This window comes from Oreochromis aureus, linkage group 3 (assembly GCF_013358895.1).
Source record: "Oreochromis aureus strain Israel breed Guangdong linkage group 3, ZZ_aureus, whole genome shotgun sequence".
Lineage (NCBI taxonomy): Eukaryota > Metazoa > Chordata > Actinopteri > Cichliformes > Cichlidae > Oreochromis > Oreochromis aureus.
The window spans coordinates 29,015,715-29,034,987 of NC_052944.1; the positions used below are offsets into that span (position 1 = coordinate 29,015,715).

General features: G+C 39.3%; 1 protein-coding gene across 1 annotated transcript in view; it reads left to right on the plus strand.

The window, feature by feature from the left end:
- The first annotated feature begins 924 nt into the window (after positions 1-924).
- LOC120439143 (Fc receptor-like protein 5) overlaps positions 925-19,273 on the plus strand; it is a 51,824-nt gene continuing 33,475 nt past the window's right edge. Inside the window, exons 1-6 of the mRNA XM_039609891.1 lie at positions 925-1,194; positions 1,677-1,955; positions 2,065-2,346; positions 2,548-2,847; positions 3,020-3,280; positions 3,535-3,784. Coding sequence (XP_039465825.1) covers positions 2,199-2,346; positions 2,548-2,847; positions 3,020-3,280; positions 3,535-3,659 — 834 coding nt within the window. The 5' untranslated portion in view covers positions 925-1,194; positions 1,677-1,955; positions 2,065-2,198 and the 3' untranslated portion in view covers positions 3,660-3,784. The remainder of the gene's footprint in view (positions 1,195-1,676; positions 1,956-2,064; positions 2,347-2,547; positions 2,848-3,019; positions 3,281-3,534; positions 3,785-19,273) is intronic.

The following is a 19,273-nucleotide window of genomic DNA, read 5'->3' on the forward strand; positions in this document are numbered from 1 at the left end:
TTCACTGCAAATGAGGGCTCCTTTTGTCACTGTGCTGGTCTTAGGTCAGCACTCACTCAGCTTTAGCGTCACTCTGGGTTTTTGGCTAGCTTAGCATTAGCATATTGGCTGTGCAGGTGCTTTGAAGAGCCAAAGTTGTGTTAACAGTCGATAAATTCATGCAATTGTTTCTATCCTGCAGCAGTCTCCACTTTAACATCGCTCTCATCCTTTGTGCAATAAAAATAAAAGTAATGTCCACATCCACGCTGGAGGCTACACCACCATTTGCCTTCACTGACACAAACTGAAATCAACTGATCGTAGCGAGAGTGCAAGAACCGATGAACGAGATTAATAAGCAAGCAGACTAACAATTCCCAGGACTTGGACTACTGTGATCCGGTTCTCTACTCCCATCTCTACCTGCAGGATTACTTATTTCTGCTTGTGTTTGTAGATAAATTGATCAGTGAATGTTTAAAGTGTGATCAGTACTGTAACAAGTTTATTCTTGATGATGATTTAATGTTTTAATGATTTTGTGTCTTCAACAGCAAGTAAACCCAGAGCCACACTGGTAGCACAAAGTTCAATCATACCAGCAGGGGGCAGTGTGACACTGAGCTGCTCTGTGGAGGGCTCTACTGGCTGGAAGTTTGACTGGTTCAGACGTGATTCAGTCTCTTCTAAAACTCAGCTCATGAGAGGAAATGAAGCAAACAGAGTTATTAGTGTCTCACAAGGAGGTCTGTACCACTGCAGAGGAGGGAGAGGAGATCCAGTTTACTACACAGAGGACAGCAGTGACGTAATAATTACAGAAAAATGTAATTAACATTTAAAATGTTTGAGGATGATTGTTTTCACTCACTTTACTCTCATGTTTTAAACATTAGAATTTCCATGTTTCTTTTTGTCTCTAACTGGATATTTTTCTGTGAACAGTTCCCAGTAAGCCCACTGTGACCCTGCAGCCATCCTGGACTCAGATATACAGCGGTGAGACAGTCACTGTCAGATGTGAGATTCAGGGAGGTGAAGGAGCTCAGTGGACGTATGAATGGAGAGCAGCCAAGTTAAACACACCTCCAACATCCAATGAACACAGAATCATCAGAGCTACTGAGTCTGACAGTGGAGGATACAGCTGCCGGGGCAGAAGGGACTATTTCTTCACAGAGTGGAGTGATATCATCACACTGACTGTATCATGTAAGATCTTTCATCCAGAGTATCTAAATAAGGAAAAAGCACTTCTTCTTTCTTACAGGTTTATAACTGTCTTTCATGTTGGTCAGTAAAATGTTTAGTTTTTATTCCAACAACAAAAACCTGAACAGCAGCTTTTTATTCACAGTGAAGAGAACAAAACATATGAGAGTAACTTCTCTGCTGTGCAGCTCTAATACATGAAAGATGAAATGCAGAACAAATGCTGAATCTGTCTCAGCTGCTCCACCACATCCACTAAGAAACATTAAATCCACTGATTGTTCCTCATGTGTGTTTTAACTTAGAAATGCAGCAAATTAAATATGAAAGATTAGTGTTGTATTTGTGTGATAGTTGTACAGTTTGTTGTAGCTTCACCATTAAAGTTATGTGATATTTATTATTTACATATTTCCACCAAGTTATTTCAACTGGTTTGATTCAGTCATTGACTTTTGTTCTTTTTCTAAACTGAACTGCAGATAAACCAAAGGCCAAACTGAGAGCTGATAACACAGCTGTTCCAGTAGGGGGCAGTGTGACCCTGACCTGCTCTGTGAACCCATCATCATCATCTGGATGGAAATACTACTGGTACAGAGATGAGAAATCCTCTGAAGCCCTGACCACACAAGATGCAGTTTTCCACTCAAATGGACAAATCAGTGTCTCACAGGAAGGACTCTACAGGTGCAGAGGAGGAAGAGGAAACCCAGTTTACTACACAGAGGACAGCCAGTCAGTCAGGATTGGGAAAACTGGTGAGTTTAACATGAAGTCAGATAAATTCCTGATTAAGGAGGAAGATGAAGAACAAAAGGCATTAACATGTTTGACATTCATGTGTTTTTATTGTACTTTCTTGAACAGTAACAGCCTCAAACAGGCCTGTTGTGACTCTGTATCCAAACTGGTCTGAGATATACAGAGGAGAGACGATCACTGTCAGATGTGAGATCCATGGAGGAGACACTGAGTGGGATTATGAGTGGGAAACAAACAGCATGATAAAAGCTCCAAATCAAAATGAATACAGGATTAGATCTGCTTCATCATCCAACAGTGGAAACTATCGCTGTAAGGGCAGAATGAAAAGTTCACAGCATAAAACAACAGAGTGGAGTGATTCAGTCACACTGACAGTTTCTGACAGTAAGTAGAGTCATAGTTCATTTAACCTGGAAATAGAAACAGTTTGTAAAATGTGTTTTTATTAGTACATGTTGAGATATTTGACATGTTTAGATAGTCTCACTCTTAAAGTTCATCATAAATATTTGTGAGTCAACATTTTAGTGACATTGAATTCAGAGTTAAGAGACGAAACATTGAGAGAAAATCTTTGTTGAACAGATAAACCCCGTCCTGTCCTCACTGTGTCTCCATCATGGCTGAGTCCTGGAGCCTCAGTAACTCTGAACTGTGAGGTTGAACATCCGTCTGCAGGATGGAGCTTCTACTGGTATAAAGCTGTTCCTGATCTATCAGAGAAATCCTCCAGTTATGAGCTGCTACCTGATGGCAGTGGGACTGCACAGGACTCCTACATCATTCATGGACAGACACACACAGCAGGATATGTGTGCAGAGCTGGAAGAGGAGACCCAGAGTATCACACTGATCACAGTCAACCAACGTTTGTCTGGTCTGCAGGTCAGTTTGAGGACTTTTAATCTTCATGTTGATGATTTGAAAGTCTGTAAATCTGGCTGCATAACTAGCAGGACTCCTGTGAACCACACAAAAGTCAAACGTATATTTCCACTGTGATATTTTGAATCCTAACATCTGTGAGCTTTGTCTCTTCACTGCATGTTGTTTCCAGATGTTCATTCAGCAGCGTCTCTCACAGTGAGTCCTGACAGAGTGCAACACTTCACCTCTGACTCTGTCTCACTGACCTGTGAGGGAAACTTCACTGAGTGGAGAGTGAGGAAGTTCTCTGAGGACGGCCGACTGTACTCTGACTGTAGGAGAATGACTGGATCCACATGTAACATCAACACATCAAAGTCAGATACTGCAGTGTACTGGTGTGAGTCTGGATCAGGAGAGTTCAGCAGTGCAGTCAACATCACTGTACAGAGTATGTTATTATACATTTACTTCTTGCATTCGAATGATTCAAACATCACATGAACATTTGTCCCAGCTTTGCTGTATGCGAAGTAATTTCATGTGTGAAAAATAAAACACATACAGCAGTTTTTAAATATACAAGATCAGATCTTCATGATGAAAAGCATTTGTACAATCTGTTCTTATTATTGTTTTACAGCTTTTTCTAAAAGTGTGCACCAGCTGATGTGACTGAAACAATTGTGTGTGATTGTGTCACAGATGATGGTAATGGTCCTATCCTGGTGAGTCCTGTTCATCCTGTGACTGAGGGAGCTTCTGTTAGTCTGAGCTGCAGTTTGAGAACACAAAAAAAATACTTTCCAATGTGTTTTCTATCACAATGACAAACTTATTCAAAATGATACCCGAGGGGAGCTGAAGATCTCTGCAGTGTCAAAGTCTGATGAAGGTTTCTACAAGTGTCAGTACTCAGGAAGAGAGTCAGCACAGAGCTGGATGTCAGTTAAAGGTGAGCAGGATCAAAACATCTGATGGATTTTTCTAAACCAGTTTGATGACTGAGAAGGAACATTAGATTGTCTGTTTCGAAGGAAAAAAAAAAACAAGTTTATGACATTTTCAGTATTTTTATAGTTTATTAATAACATATGTAATATTGTTAGTTTTTACAGTAACTGTGTCAGGAGCTGACGTCTCTTCATCTCCTGTGTGGTTGATTGTTGGACTGGTTTGTGGAGTCTCTCTCATTATTATTCTCCTGCTCTTGTTGTATCGCTGCAGAACGACCAACAGTGAGACCTTTTCCTTTACTTACAACAAACTCTTTATCATTCAAATACATAAATGCATCATTAGGTCAATTTAAAGCAGATGTCTTATTTTACATTTTTAATAAAGGCCCTGCTAATGAGCAGACGTCTCATCATCAGCAGCAGCAAGTGTACTCCTCTCTTCTTGATGGTTATTTTTTCATCTATTTATGATTTTCTCATGCTATTTGCAACAAGACAATACTTACTAGATTACATCACCTTATTATATTGATATTTTTGTTTAAATTATTGTCAGAGACATGAGATGACTGATTTTCTCTAATCTGTAGGTGATCTTTGTGGCTATGAGACAATCAGAAGATCTGAAAACACTGAAAATGGTACTGTATGGACATTGATTAATATCAAGCTTGTGGAAGCTGGATTACTATATAATAAATGTGTTTAACATTAAAGTCCATCCATCCAACCATTTTCCTACGCTTATCCAGGGCCATGTCATTGGGCCAGAATCCTAAGCAGAGCGACCTCAAATGTCTTTGCGTCACGACCCAAAGCTTGTGACAATAAATGAGCTTGGAGATACTTAAACTCCTCCACCTGTGGCAGTAATTCGATACTGACCTGTAGTGGACACTCCACCCTTTTTACGGCTGAGGACCATGGCCTCATATTTGGTTTCACAAAACCTAATGAAACCAACAGAACTTCAACATCTGTGGAATGCAGAGATGAGGTTCTGAAACCGCCCAAATTGAAGTCTTCTGCCTCTGTCCATAAAAATTATGAACAGAATTGAAGCCAATTTGCAGTCCTCATGTAGTCCAACACCCAACATTTGATCTTTGTATAAGGGTTGAATGGCTTGTAACAACGGGCCAAACACCCCATACTTCCAAAGCTCATCCCATAGAACGCTCAGAGGGACACGTTTGAATGCCTTCTCCAAGTCTTTAAAGCACCAGTCCTTGAAGTATTCCTTCCACTGACCAACAGCATCCTCAGTCAAGGTGCGCAGCACTCTACCCGCAGTACACACTGTGCAGGTAGAGCACTGCTTTCCCCTCCTGAGTCATTTGACTCTTTTCTGAATGATAAAATCTATCATTTATCTGCAGCCTAGTGTGTCCTGGTGCCATGTGCACTTATGGATACACTTATATTCGAACATGGTGTGCAATATGTACAAACTATGGTTTGCACAGAAGTAACAGAACACAGTGGAGGTTCAGATCTGGCAGACCATTCCTCTCAATCATGCCATCCAGGTCTCACTGTCATTGCCCACATGAGCATTAAAGTCTCCCAGTAGGACAACAGAGTCACCAGTAGTAACTCCCTAATCAAGACTGAGACAGAGTCCATCCCCTCTCCAGGAGACTAGTTCCGGATCCCAAACCATGCATTGAGGTGAGCCCAACTATATCTAGACAGTATCTCTCAAACCTAATACCTAAGTCTCCTCTCTCAACAGAAAGGTGCCGTTACATGTCCCAACTCTAGTCTCTGTAGTTCTGGATCTGTCCGCCAGGGTCTCTGCCCCAGGCCACTGTCGAGCATAAACTGTACTTGACCCCTGCGGTGCTTCCTGCAAGTGGTGGGCCTATAGGAGGGTTATTTTTTGGGCTATGCCCGGCCAGGCCCCATGGACCAAAGCCAGGGGATCAGGCGCTTGCCCTTGGACACGCTACCTGGGCCTTGCTTCATGGCAGGGCCCCGTTAACCCTTTCCTGGGCAGTGTGAACTGTTCCTTTCACTCAGCTCAGGGTTCTTTGAATTACTTTTTGTGTGGTCCCTACCCAGGACCAATTTGCCATGTGACACCCTACCAAGGGACGAGCACCGACATAGCCCCTGGGATCCCTGGGACACACAAACCTCTCCACCATGATAAAGTAGTGATTCATGGCAGGAACATTAACATCAATAAGATTATTATTTCAGGTCCAGCAGAAGATGTTTACGCCAATGTTGCATCTGTAATTCAGCTCAGAGTCATTAACAAGACAAGTGAGTGCACAAAGTCTGAGATTTTAAATTAAAATAATGCATTCGTAATTATTCTCACTGATAATAAATGCATTTGACAAAACAAAGGGAGTTTGTTTTGAAATGCCTTCATTTGATCACCTCAACAGGGCAACGTGGTGACCCAGAGGAGAGCTCTGACAACCATAATAGAAATATTTCAGGGTGTTTGGTGTTTGACCCAGCATTCTGAGGTTGCTTTGTTTTTGTGAGTCTCTCTGTGATATTGTGAAAATGGTCTAAGTTTAAGTTTATACAGTTTAACCAGGAGTTTAGTTCATTCTATGTTTCAGAGTTTTCTTGTATTTCCAGTTAATGCTTTACTGTCTGTGAGGTTCCTCTTGTGTCTTTGTCTCATCCCTGTGTCTATTGTGTGAGTCTGTTGTGTCATCCATGGTTATGCTCCCTAGCCCTTTTTGTGTCTCTCGGTTACCTGCACTCTGTGTCTCTTAGTAGTGTCACAGTGTTTTGTCTTTTCCTTCTTGTTTGTTTATTCCTGTTTCTGTGTCAAGCTTGTGTGTTCATGTACTTCCTGTTTTATTTTGAGTCTTTTCTGTATCGTGTTCAGTGTGTCTAGTTTTGCTTCTCTGTCTCGTTAGGCTTAATTCACCCAAGACATTTTCCCATGTTTCCACTTCCCTGATTACCCTCTTGTGTATATATATTGTGGCCCTTGTCAGTGCATCTGTTTTTCTCAGTTCTTTGTTTATTATGGGTTAACCTGATTTGATTCATGTTTGCTACCAGCCATAATAACTGGTGCCCTTTTTGTTAAAATACAATTTTTGCCTCTCGCTGTCTGCATGTAGGTCTTCACAAAAAGCCACAGCGTATGCAGTCGCAGATTGTGACAAAATTCAAATTCAGCCACATCTCTAAAATCTTAACAGCTTTTAGCTCTTTTTCTCTTTAAAGTCTCTGAAAAACTTGAAGTCACTTTGAGTGAAAAGGAGAAGATTTTGAACTCAAAGCAATGATGCTGATACCCTGAGGTTATATTTCCTTCAGAAAAAATCACTCAGTGTGTTTCGCTTGTTTCTCTCCCATTAGATAATCATTTTAATGGACTTTAATGTACTGTAGAGCTGTTTTGATGTTTTTAACTATTTCTTTGAATTTTAATATATTATAAATGTCTTTCATGGAAGCAGTTTGTAACTTGTTAATAAAAGTGTGATATAAATAAAGTGTGTAGTTGTTGTGTGTCAGACTGAGAGTACATGTTACAGCTGTTCAGTGTTGTGCATGAATCCACTGAAAGAGAACATTCATTTAAAGGCACTCAGTTGTTCCGGTTTTCTTAGGGAGGTCTGGCCCGTACTTTCATGTAGTACAGATTTATTTTGACAATGTCAGTCACATGTTCACCAAGACAAAATCTGTATATTGTGCTGCTGAAGGATCATGAGGCAGCCCGAAATGACTGACCTATGGCACTTGTTACAGACACTTTTCTCATTAATGACTGAAGAGTTCACAAAGTAGAGCTCAAAGTCACCAAGCAAGGATCAAAAAGGTTCTTCTGGCCTGTCTCTGAGATCATTCCTTTCATGATAAAATTATGTTATAAAAAGGAAAAAAAAAAATCTCTTTTTAATTACAGCCTAATTCATGGCATCCTTACAGATACCAGGCAGGGAGTGTCCTGCCTTGAGTTTAGTGCTCCCTACTGGACCTTGTAAATTGTTTTTATTGTGAGTTTCCCTTTGACCCAGAACAGGAAGCTGGCCATGTTTGTTGGTGTAAGCAGGTTCACATGTGCTGAAGGGTGCCTGCAGTCATCTGCCGCTTCTTGTTTATTTTTTTATTCGTTTGTGTGTATTTGTTGACTTAAGAGTATAGAGCCATATTTTCGTAACATTTTGGTAGGTTTGTGTTCTAAAGCCTGAGTTTGTGTATAAGTATGTTGCTAAGCTACCCACATGTCATTTATGCATAGGATGACCTATTACATGAATATGTCTTTGCCTTTTTTTGCAAGCCTTGACTTGCTGTAGAGTAGAAAAGGAAATTTGTAATATTTTGTTGTGTTAATCACTTTACTATTGTATTGTTGGTTTTTATATTTTAGTTTCATTCTGAATCAATGGTGTATGGCTGTGCAATGTAAAATAAAGCACCTGGAGCTTGGACACTATATCCTGACTCCTGTATTATTTTGAGTGGAGTTTGGCTGGCTGCTGAATGATGTACCCTATGCACACATGCACACACACACAAGGAGAGCAGTACAGATGATTTCTTTTATCTGGTTCAAAAGGGGAAACAATTGATGATGCCATTGCTGGGTTTTAATAACTTCAGATCAGTAATCTTCGTACTGAATAGTAAGGAGACTCTGATAAAAGCTTCTATTATCTTTTTAATGTGATTTGTTTTGTTGCTGACCACTTGTTGCTGAATTACGATTTCTTTCATTTTGTTTTCGGTTTGTCTATCGAAAGTTAAAAGTAAGTAAACTTTTATTGTTCTGTGTTTTACACGGTTCTGCACACTCACTCTTGATAAATTAAGGGTTTTTAAACTAATCAGTGGTGTCAAATATATGATGATTGTGGATTATGTTTGAATTACTGTTATCCACTCACTGTCTGAGATTTCCATGTGTGTACCTATTCTTCAACATGTGTTTCCTGTAATCACATTGTTTGGTTGTCTTATTTTGTCTCAGCAGTAATTCAGTTAAATAGAATATTTGGAAAACAGTTTTTACCAAGTATGGTTAAACCCAACAAGAAGACATGAAGACTTTTAGGACTATTGAGCAGCAACAGATTGTTTTTGACCTGTGTTTGTATTTTTTAATAAACCTCTTTGCAAATGGAGAAACCTGTAGACTTTCTTATAGATGTGAAACCTTAGAAACACTTTTAAAATAAAAATCAAAGAAATTCAGCAAAGAAATGCAGAGATACATTTTCATCAAGAAGGAATAATTTCTGTTCTTCTGAGCAGCCTACAATCCTGATGCCACATAGCGGAAATGATTTTAAAATGATAGCCTGTGTTTTTATTGTGTGGTCCTTATTAGAAAATTTTGTTTTATACTTTGCATGTTTATATTTTGTTTGCATGCTTTTATTTTGCAAATTGTTAGTGATTCTGCCTACCCACTTTTCCCTAACAGAGGTAAACTTACTCTGAAAGCTCTTTAAAAAACAGTGGAGACATTAGTCCAACATGGGGGTCAGTGCAGCAGGACAACCTCAGCAGAGCAAAGAGTACAAGTAAAGAAGACTTAAAGAAAACCTGTGATTGTGACGCCACGGAGGAGGAGGAACCAGAACCAGTGACAGCTGATTTATGGTAAGCTACAACAGATAAATGACAGAGTATATGCCCACTATATTGCTTTGATGGGTTAGAGATTTGGCAAGGAATGCAGACAAAGAGCACGATGGAAATTTCTTGGTTCTTGTGTGTATGGCACATTTTTATATCTACCCACCACTGCTGTATTTAAGTATGCATTACAATGTGTGAAAACGGATGCAAGCAGAGTCATTCTGATGACGACACAGTGTGGACTAAAAAAAAAGTATGTGGCATGTGAAACTCTGAAAAGAAGTTTGTCATGCAGAAATACAGCTGCCTTTAAGAGTCTCCAAAAAAGTGAGCATTTCAAAACTGTCCTATGTTTTGGGGTATTTTTAGATTTCGTATTTCAAATATTAAAACCAACTTTTAAATAAAAACAGGTACTGAAACTTGTAGTATAAGCAAAAATTAAATTCAAAACTGGCAGTTACATAATAATGTTTTTCCCTATTCCTTTTTTTCACAACATAAATGCAAAATGCTCCTGGCTTTCCCCTGTCATCACATCTCACAGAGGGCAAAAGGTCATGACATCCAGCTGTTTTAAAAATGATCAGTGTTAAAACAAAGTTTGTCCCTATTTGTTACTCATCATTGGACCTGAGATGTTCACAATTAAATATGTCAGCAGAGATGCCGGACAGATAAACCGCTGCCCAAACTGTGAACCTGCAAATTGAGCTTCTATTTTTTGCCTTTTCCTCTGCTCATTTTTTGCAGTATTAGATTACAGAATCAAGCATCTTCAGACCTGGATGTGCCCGTTCTCTTTGCCAACCTCTCTGCTCCCAAAGATAAGAACAAAATCATCACTAGCTCAGAGCAGAATAAGTATAATTCAGTTGATTTGATTATAACACTGTGATTTTTATTATTTTTTGATTTTACTTTTGGATTTGCTTTTGCTAAAATGTTTTTTTTTTTAAAAATACCCTGCAATTAAAGTCTGAAATTGTGGACATTCACTTTTTAATGTTTGTGAAACAGTAAAGGTAAAAATCTGAAAATGGATCCTTAGTTGTGTAAGTAGTGCTTACAGGTTACTGCAGGTGTTTTACTATAACAATCCCTCAAGGCCTACTGTCCAGGCCTCTAAAAAACCCAGCTAGGTTTTTTTTCTTTTCTTTTTCCTTTCTATCAGCCCAGCGTGCAGATAATTGACGAACCTTTGTAATTCAAGTAACAACATAATTGTGACTGTAGATAAGATAGATAACTCTTTATTGTTATTGCACAGTCATACTTAGTAAAATAGTACAACAAAATCGGAAAAACTGTCCCACGTCGGCACTAAGCACAACTAAACAGAACAAAACACAACACAGCAAACTTTAAAGTGGATAAAAATGTGAGATTCTGTTTGCTCTGGTACAAAGTGGCAGTAAGGGTTTTAGGGATATGCTAGTTTAGCTTAGCTCATAGGCAAGTCAGTAGCAGCATGTCCCTCCTGAAATTTCCTGATCACTGTTCAGATGTTTTGCTATTCACTGGACCCATTTAGTAATATTGTTACTTGTAAGAAATGATTCCTCTTTGCAGCTCTAGAGGCCAAACTCAGTGAATTAGAGACCCGGCTTCACACCCTGAAAAATCCTGTAGCTATCCAGACCCACGTAGTCAGTACAGGTGAAGGTAGCTTAGCCAGCATCACCTCTCCTTCAACAGATTGTTCAGAGCAGCCTGGAAACCAGACTGGCTGGGTGACGGTGAGGAGGACGTGTAGTCTAAACAGAACCCGTCAACGTCAATGTGTCTAATTGTTTTTCCCCACTTAGTGACACACCTGCTCAGGAACAAACTCTGGCTATTGGTGATTCTGTTTTGAGACACCAGCAACAATAGTGAATTGAGTTACAGGGGCAAAAATAAACAACACTGAAGAAAACTGGCGACACTGGCTAAAGATAAACATAAATTCCGTAAAATTACGATTCACATCTGTAGTAATGACAATCAGATATGTCTGTCGTAGGTTATTACAATAATTACTGAATTAGTATATGACTTATCAAAACAATGCCAAACTCTAGACTTCAACTAGAAAAGCCACGCCTTGCTGTCCATTAAAAAAGAAAAAGATTTTAGTAAAACCATCAAAGGAAACTGTAAAGACGTTTTATATTAAGCTGATATTAAGTTGTGTTAAGTTCGTTAGTCCTTTCTAGAGGGCGGGGCCATGAAAGAACATGCATTTTTTGCCACAGAAAGAACTTATTAACAAAGAATAAATGTTTTTATTCAACAGGATTACAATTAAAGGCATATGAAATAGCTTTAGGGTAGTCTAAGTGAAAGAATGAGATTGACCCAGACCCAGGACATGTTGGAGAGATTATACAACCACCCTGTATATCTTGTCTGGTCAGATAAGCTAGAGCAGGTGGTTGGGGAGAGGGAGGTTTGGGCTTTTCCGCTGCTTCTGCCAAGACCCAGGCCTGGATAAGTGAAAGAAAATGGATGGATGGGTATGCTAAGACCAAATTAATTAATTAAATAATTAATAAAAAACAGAGTTGTCTACTGATACAATTGGAGACAAAGAAAGAAACCAAAATGCAATGAAAAAAACATATGCAAGAGAAAAGTAAACTGACTTGCTCTGTGGCACAAAATGGAAGATTAATTTTTGCTAAACAACATCAAATAGCTTGATGAATATTGTGAACACATCCTTTGGTCAAATGAGATCAATACAAGTTTGTTCATTTTAAACGGCGTCCAACATGTTTTGCTAATGTTTTGCTAATGGACAGACACATTTGCACTGTCATGGTCTCTTAGTCAGTCTCCAGAAATGTGGCGGTTTACACAACAGGACATGTCACAAATCTGAGATTCTAAACAGACAAAAGTAAAAACTTAACCCTAACCTGAAGAGAAGTGCTGTCTGACCTGATGTAACAGAACAGAGGAATGTTTTATGAAGCGAGATTAATGGGTTAGTGAGCTATACTAAGCTTCAAGTCAAAGTTATCTCTGTCATGAAAGTGCATCTATTTGTACGGGGTTAAATCACCATGGTAACTGATGGTTATTGTGATGGCAAGCCACACATGGTAAGCTCCACACCTCACCACCATTCGATTCACTTTACTTTACTTTGCAGTCACTACTTTAAATAGATCCTACTTATTGTCCAAAATTATTTTTTTATTAAATTTATTTAGTTTTTTATTACACCTTCCAATGTTTATATGGTGTGCACACATATTAACACTGCAAGGTCAAAGTTCTGTTTTATGTTTTGTTTGTTTAATTGTTTTGTATTAGTTGGTTATATGGCAGCCATTTTGTTTTCCCCCATGTGTGTCATTTGGTTTAGCCAAGCTGGTATTTAAGTTCCCTCGTGTGTCGTTTCAGTAGCTCAGTTTGTCTTATGTTTGTTTGAGGTTTTGTTAATTGTTATCTTGAGTTCAGTTTATTGAGTTGACCTCTTTTATTGGTCTGCCTGTTTAAGTTTTTTGGCTTTGTTAAATATATTTTCATATGTTTGGGTCAATAAAACCCCTTTTTTGAATTAAACACCTGTGTCCTTTATGCCTTACTGCAGGGGTGTCAAACTCAATTGCACAGGGGGCCAAAACTCAAGGCTCACTTTAGGTCGCGGGCCAAACAAGATAAACATTTATTGAACACACTAAAACAATGTTTTTTAAACATAAATATGAATAAAACAGACAGGAATATTATTCCAGATTAAATAAACTTAAAAAAAAAAAACACTTTAACTTTAAATATTTTGCTCCTCATAAAAATATATCCTGTCAAAATTAAGCAAGTTAGAAATATGAACATGCTGCCAAAAACCCCAGAAAAAATAAATGAAAGCAAACACAAGGTTGGAGCCGCATGTAAAGAGCTGGGGCATTGCTTCAGGAATGGAACTAATAAACTGTGCGGGCCATTCAGTGTCGTACTTTCCCTTGAGGGTATCATTACACTGCAGCTCCATCTGAATCTGCACAGGTGCAGTTCAGCAAAGTCCGCTGACTTGGTTCAACATTACTTGGCAACAGGGAAAGTGAGGCAGGTTGCACTGGTGCATTTGTGACAGCTTCACTTGAAATGCCTTCACTGCATCATACATGCCATGTCCATGAACTGACAGATTTCCTTGCTGAGCTCAAAAACTCGATTGAGAACTTTTATCACAACTCAACCAACGGACCTCTGTATGATAAGGAATGTCGGCAAACTCTGAATCTATTTCCCACATAAAAGACTGAAATTGACGGTGATTTAAACTTTTAGCTCAGATAAAATTTACGGTTTGCGTTACGGTGATCATTACATGCTCCAGTTTTAGGACTTTACCACACAGCCTTTCCTGGTGTATGATGCAGTGATATGCTGTTAACTCACCGGTACAGTTCTCCTCCTGCATCTTTACTTGCATCCTGCTGACTAGTCCGCTTTTTTCACCGCACAACACCGGCGCTCCATCTGTTTGTCCCAACAAGTTTGTCCCAGGGCAGTTTCATGTCGGTTACACTTTGACATACGTTTTAAAAAATGTCTTTTCCTGTCGTTGTCCCGTACATCGATTTAATGTTCAATATTTCCTCTCCACGGATGAAGATGGCCAGCTGTGCAATGTCCATCATGTCTATACTTTCATCCACAGCAAGAGAGCATGCAATAAAGTTTTTGCTTCTTTCACACAACTGTGTTCTTAAATCAGTGGCCATCTCACAAACCCGATCAGCAATCGTATTTCTCCTCAGGCTCATATTTGCCAAAATCTGCGTTTCGTCTGGACACAAGACGTCGCACAGCTTCATCATGCAGCTCTTCAGAGTGGTACCGGGCTGATTTGACTGTCTCCTCTGCTACAATAAAACTTGCTTTCACAACAGCTTCACTTTGTGATTTTGCTCTGATGAAAAAAGTCTGCTGAAATGTCAGATTCTTCTTTAGACTTCTACTTTCTTTAGTTTCTGCTCTGCATTTAGGTTTTTCAGCTAATCCCGACGTTTTGCCTCTAGTGCCGTCTTAAATTAAATTCCTTAATTACAGCCACATTAGCTCCACTAATAAGACACACGGGTTTACCAGCAATGTCTGTAAACATATATTCAGTCACCCATCGGTGCTGAAAGGCTCTGCTTTCAGAATCAACTTTTCTCTCCACTATTGTGAGCGGCTAGCTTCGCAATAACAGAAGTTTGACTTGATTGACTCGGGAATGTTCCCAGTTAGCCTAGCGTTCAGCAAGGAGGCTGCAGCGCTGCATTATGGGATCTGTAGTTTGTATATTATTAGCGCCTCATATCGCCGGGCCATGCATAACAATAATAGTACATCTATATAAAATGACCTCGCGGGCCGGATATAAATGTACGCCGGGCCGGATGTGGCCCGCGGGCCTTGACTTTGACACATGTGCCTTACTGCTTGGTCCCTGACAGTTATGAGTACATAACCTGGTTAAGAGCAGGTCATGTTTAGAGTTCTGGTTTAAAATAATAATCATCTGGAAGCTTGGTCTCTTGTACTCTGCTGGAATTGCAGCTCCTAGAACACACAACACACACCAAGAATACCTGTTCAAGGCATGAAATTAATTTTACTTTGATATGTGACAAACTAAAGAGGATTTCATGACTGATTTATTAGGCTGCAGACTGTAACCATTAATGTTTTAATGGCTCAACGTTAAAATTTCCAAGTTCTAATGTGTAGCCATAACTTCAGAAACAAATAGCAGTACTGGGAGTGCTATCACCATTAAAATAATTAACTTGAATTAAATAATTAACTAACTTGGCAGCACGGTGGCACGGTGGTTAGCACTGTTGCCGCACAGCAAGAAGGTCCTGAGTTCAATTCCACCATCAGGCGGGGTCTTTCTGTGTGGAGTTTGCATGTTCTCCCGTGTTTGCGTGGGTTCCCTCCGGTACTCCGGCTTCCTCCCACCGTCCAAAGACATGCAGCTTGTGGGGATAGGTTAATTGGATAATCTAAATTGTCACTAGGTGTGAATGTGTGAGTGAATGTGAGCGTGAATGGTTGTCTGTCCCTGTGTGTTGGCCCTGCGACAGACTGGCGACCTGTCCAGGGTGTACCCCGCCTCTCGCCCTATGACAGCTGGGATAGGCTCCAGCGCCCCCCGCGACCCTGGAAAGGATAAGCGGAAGCGAATGGATGGATGGATGGATGAATTAAAATGTTCATTTTACTGCACTTTGCACTAAATCAGCAGATTGACAGTTTTCAGCAGCATTAATCCATCTTTTTGCAACAGTGTTGCAGTTTATATGTTTTGTTTCTTTAAAGTTATGTCACCATTTTATCATCTTCATCTGATAATGTCTCTGATTGGAGTAGGTAGCACTAAAAGGGATCATTTTATGAGTAACCTGACCCATGAAACGCTCTTTTTAATGTACGTGCAAACAGAGCCTGAAACAGAATGCCTGACTTAACAGAGGACGTTGATAATGATTGTTATGATACCTGTTATCTCCCAATAAAGGTTTAGCTTTTTTAAGCCAGCTAATGCAAAGGAAGCCTTCTTTCATAGTATACTGCTCAGGATTGCATATAAAAACACAAAAAACTGTGATGTTCTGAATGGACAGGAAATGTTGTGGTTGAAGCTGAAGCAGCTGTTTGACCTTAGTGTAAAAGGGAAGGAAGCACAGAAGGGCCAGTCAGAAGAAGAAGTTACAGTCTTATCTATATTAAGTACAACATCTTTATATTCTGTATAATTTTTAGTTCAAAATAAAATACTGAAAGATTAGCTGTGCCCCAGTAGAGCTGGATAAAAGGATGGGTCGTTCTTTTCTCTACATGTTCAGATTATTCTGTAAGTATATTACATTATTTGTTTGAACGATAGTGATTGAGGAAACTATTTTTCATTTGTATAAAATACAGTTTATGGGGTGGTGAACAAGTTTCTCTGAGAGTTTTAACTTCTAATTTTGTTTTTAAATGTTACTATCACCCTGATTGTTTCACTAACATGTTGGATGGTGCTCTGGCTCAGTTAGAGCATTGTGGTAGAGCATTGTGTTGGATGCACTACTGTTTTACACTACCAGTTTATAGTATATGTGCACAGAAATCTGAGGATGCGAATTAGCTGTACCATCTAAAAATTTACCTTTTAAAAAATGTTTTAGCAGATCAACTCATTATGAACGGTCAATCTGATGATGTTTTAATCTTGGCTTTAGTGCTCAGTACACTCTTCTATGCAAATGCTAAAGGTAAGACTGTGATTTTTTTTCCCTCCCTTTGTTTTCTGTTTGTAAAACATGAACATTATTGATCTTAACACTAAATTTCTCTTTGCATTCATATTTTGGTCACAGTTGAACAAAATGCAGTGAGAGCTGGAGTATATCAATGGTAACTGAGTTTCTGATGTTCCAGTATGAAAATGTTTTCAATGCTGAAGTTGCAGTGCTTCCAGCACACCCGAAGCTGTACTGGAACAAAATAGAAGAGGATGGGAATATGGGAGCTGACATAACAATGATACATTTAAATTTTCATGCAATTCCTTTAATTTTAGAATTTGCCTTGGCTGCAGTGACATCCCATTATGTCAATCAGGGGTCACTAAAGTTTATATTTGCCAAAATACCGATTATATTTGTTTAAATGAATCAACGCCTTTGACTCATAACTGTCAGAATCCTCGAAGCACCGGTCGAGGAAGAGTAGCAACAGAAATTGAGATCCAGATGCTTTCATTCATTTTAAAGCCTAAAACCTTGTCCACCCTAACTGGAAAACACAAAATAATAGTTTTTCTTATATACTGGCCACCTGGCCCTTATTTATCATTTCTGATTGGTTTTCAGATGGACTCAAAATGCAGACTCGCAGATTCAAAGGTGAGTGTGTTTATTTACAGTAAAACATTGAACAGTTATTGATAAAAGAAAGACCCAGCAGAAATACGTTAGCTTGAGCTCCAGAGCAGTCAGATCCACAGCTTTCCAGTTTTAGACACAAGAAGGCACCGAAATAATCAGATCCTCTAGCCTCCTTTCCACAAGATCATTCTCACTCAGGGTTAGTCAGACCCGGGGTCCAGATATTCAGTGCAGAAGGGAGCAGAAGTTTAGTTGCACTTTCTTTACATCAACAGAGATGAATGTTTAAACAGCGAAGAGCCAGTTCCACCAGTTAACATCCAGCATTGAATAGATGTCATGCTCCAGCTTAAGTCAGAGACAACTGATTACCGAAGCATACACAGGTGAGGTAATCTGCCCAGGTGCACAGGTGTTTGAAGGTGGGAGCTAAAGGAAGACCTGCCTCTAAAACACACATACACACACGCACACACACACACACACGTGTGTGTATTTGTATCTTGTGGGGACCATAAGGGCTGTTGGTCCCCACAAGTATAGTAAACTTCCCATTTTTGATCCCCAGGAAGATATTAATAAACGTCCATGAGAAAAAGACGGAGAGGCAAGTCAGCTAGGAGGACTGGGGAAGAATGACCATTTAATCTAATATTAGACTAAATTGTCTTCTCTTAAAATGTAAAAAGCACACTTACGAGTTTAACCACACTCTAGAACTTATTCTGACACATGGCATAGAAACTGAACATTTAACAGTATTTCTTGAAAACCCTCCTAAACCTCCTACTAAATCTGGAATCATAGAAGGTCTTGAATATTCAGGCCCAGTCTTTTTTTTTAAGACCTCATAGTACCATATCACCCCATTAGAGCACTTCGCTCTCACACTGCAGGCCTACTTGTTGTTCCTTGAGTATTTAAAAGTAGAATGGGAGGCAGAGCCTTCAGCTTTCAGCCCCCTCTTCTGTGGAACCAGCTTCCGATTTGGATTCAGGAGACAGACACCATTAAGATTAGACAAAAAATGTACCATTCACTCACTCTCTGTGAATGGTACTCATGGCCATTGATCAGTGGTTGTTGATCAATGGTCATGAGAATTTGCATAATCATGATGAAGGAACTGACCTCCCAGCCCATCGTTCTTCAGTAGGCTGGTTTCAGTCATTATGCATATATGTGTGTGATTTATTGAAGAGTTTGAGAGTTTGTTGCCTTCATACTGATGTGTTTCTTTCTCTCCATTTGTTTAATCAACTCTACACACTGAACTAGTAATTCAGCAAAAAACCATTGTTGTGGGGACAATGACAGAAAAATAGACTGTCTTAACTTTTAAGTGTATTGTTGTGTAGACTATAACAATGCCTTTATTTGTATTAAGTCAAGGAGTCAAAATTTCTAATTCTAAAACAGTACACATATAAAGAGATGGACTACTCTTCACGTTTGTGGACTGCAAAGATGGATCAAATTCTTTAAAAAGTATACTTCTTTCATTTTGTGTTTTTAATGACAACAAAAAAATAAATAAAAACAGAGTTTTAGGAAACAACAGTTAACTGAAAACTCATTAAGATATGATCATTCACATAAGTATGTAAGTGCTCTATAAAAACACGCAAATGAATACAAAACATAAAATACGATGAGTATTTTAAGAAATTTCTTTCTGAGACAGGTGATGATTTAATGTTTTACTGTTTCCTGCAACGTCAACAGCAAGTAAACCCAGAGCCACACTGACAGTGCAAAGTTCAATCATACCAGCAGGGGGCAGTGTGACACTGAGCTGCTCTGTGGAGGGCTCTGCTGGCTGGAAGTTTGACTGGTTCAGACGTGATTCAGTCTCTTCTAAAGCTCAGCTCATGAGAGGAAATGAAGCAAACAGAGTTATTAGTGTCTCACAAGGAGGTCTGTACCACTGCAGAGGAGGGAGAGGAGATCCAGTTTTCTACACAAAGGACAGCAAAGACGTCACCATTGGGGAAATTGGTGAGTTTAATATTTTATTCAAGCGCTTTAAAAGAGCCACACAGTCTG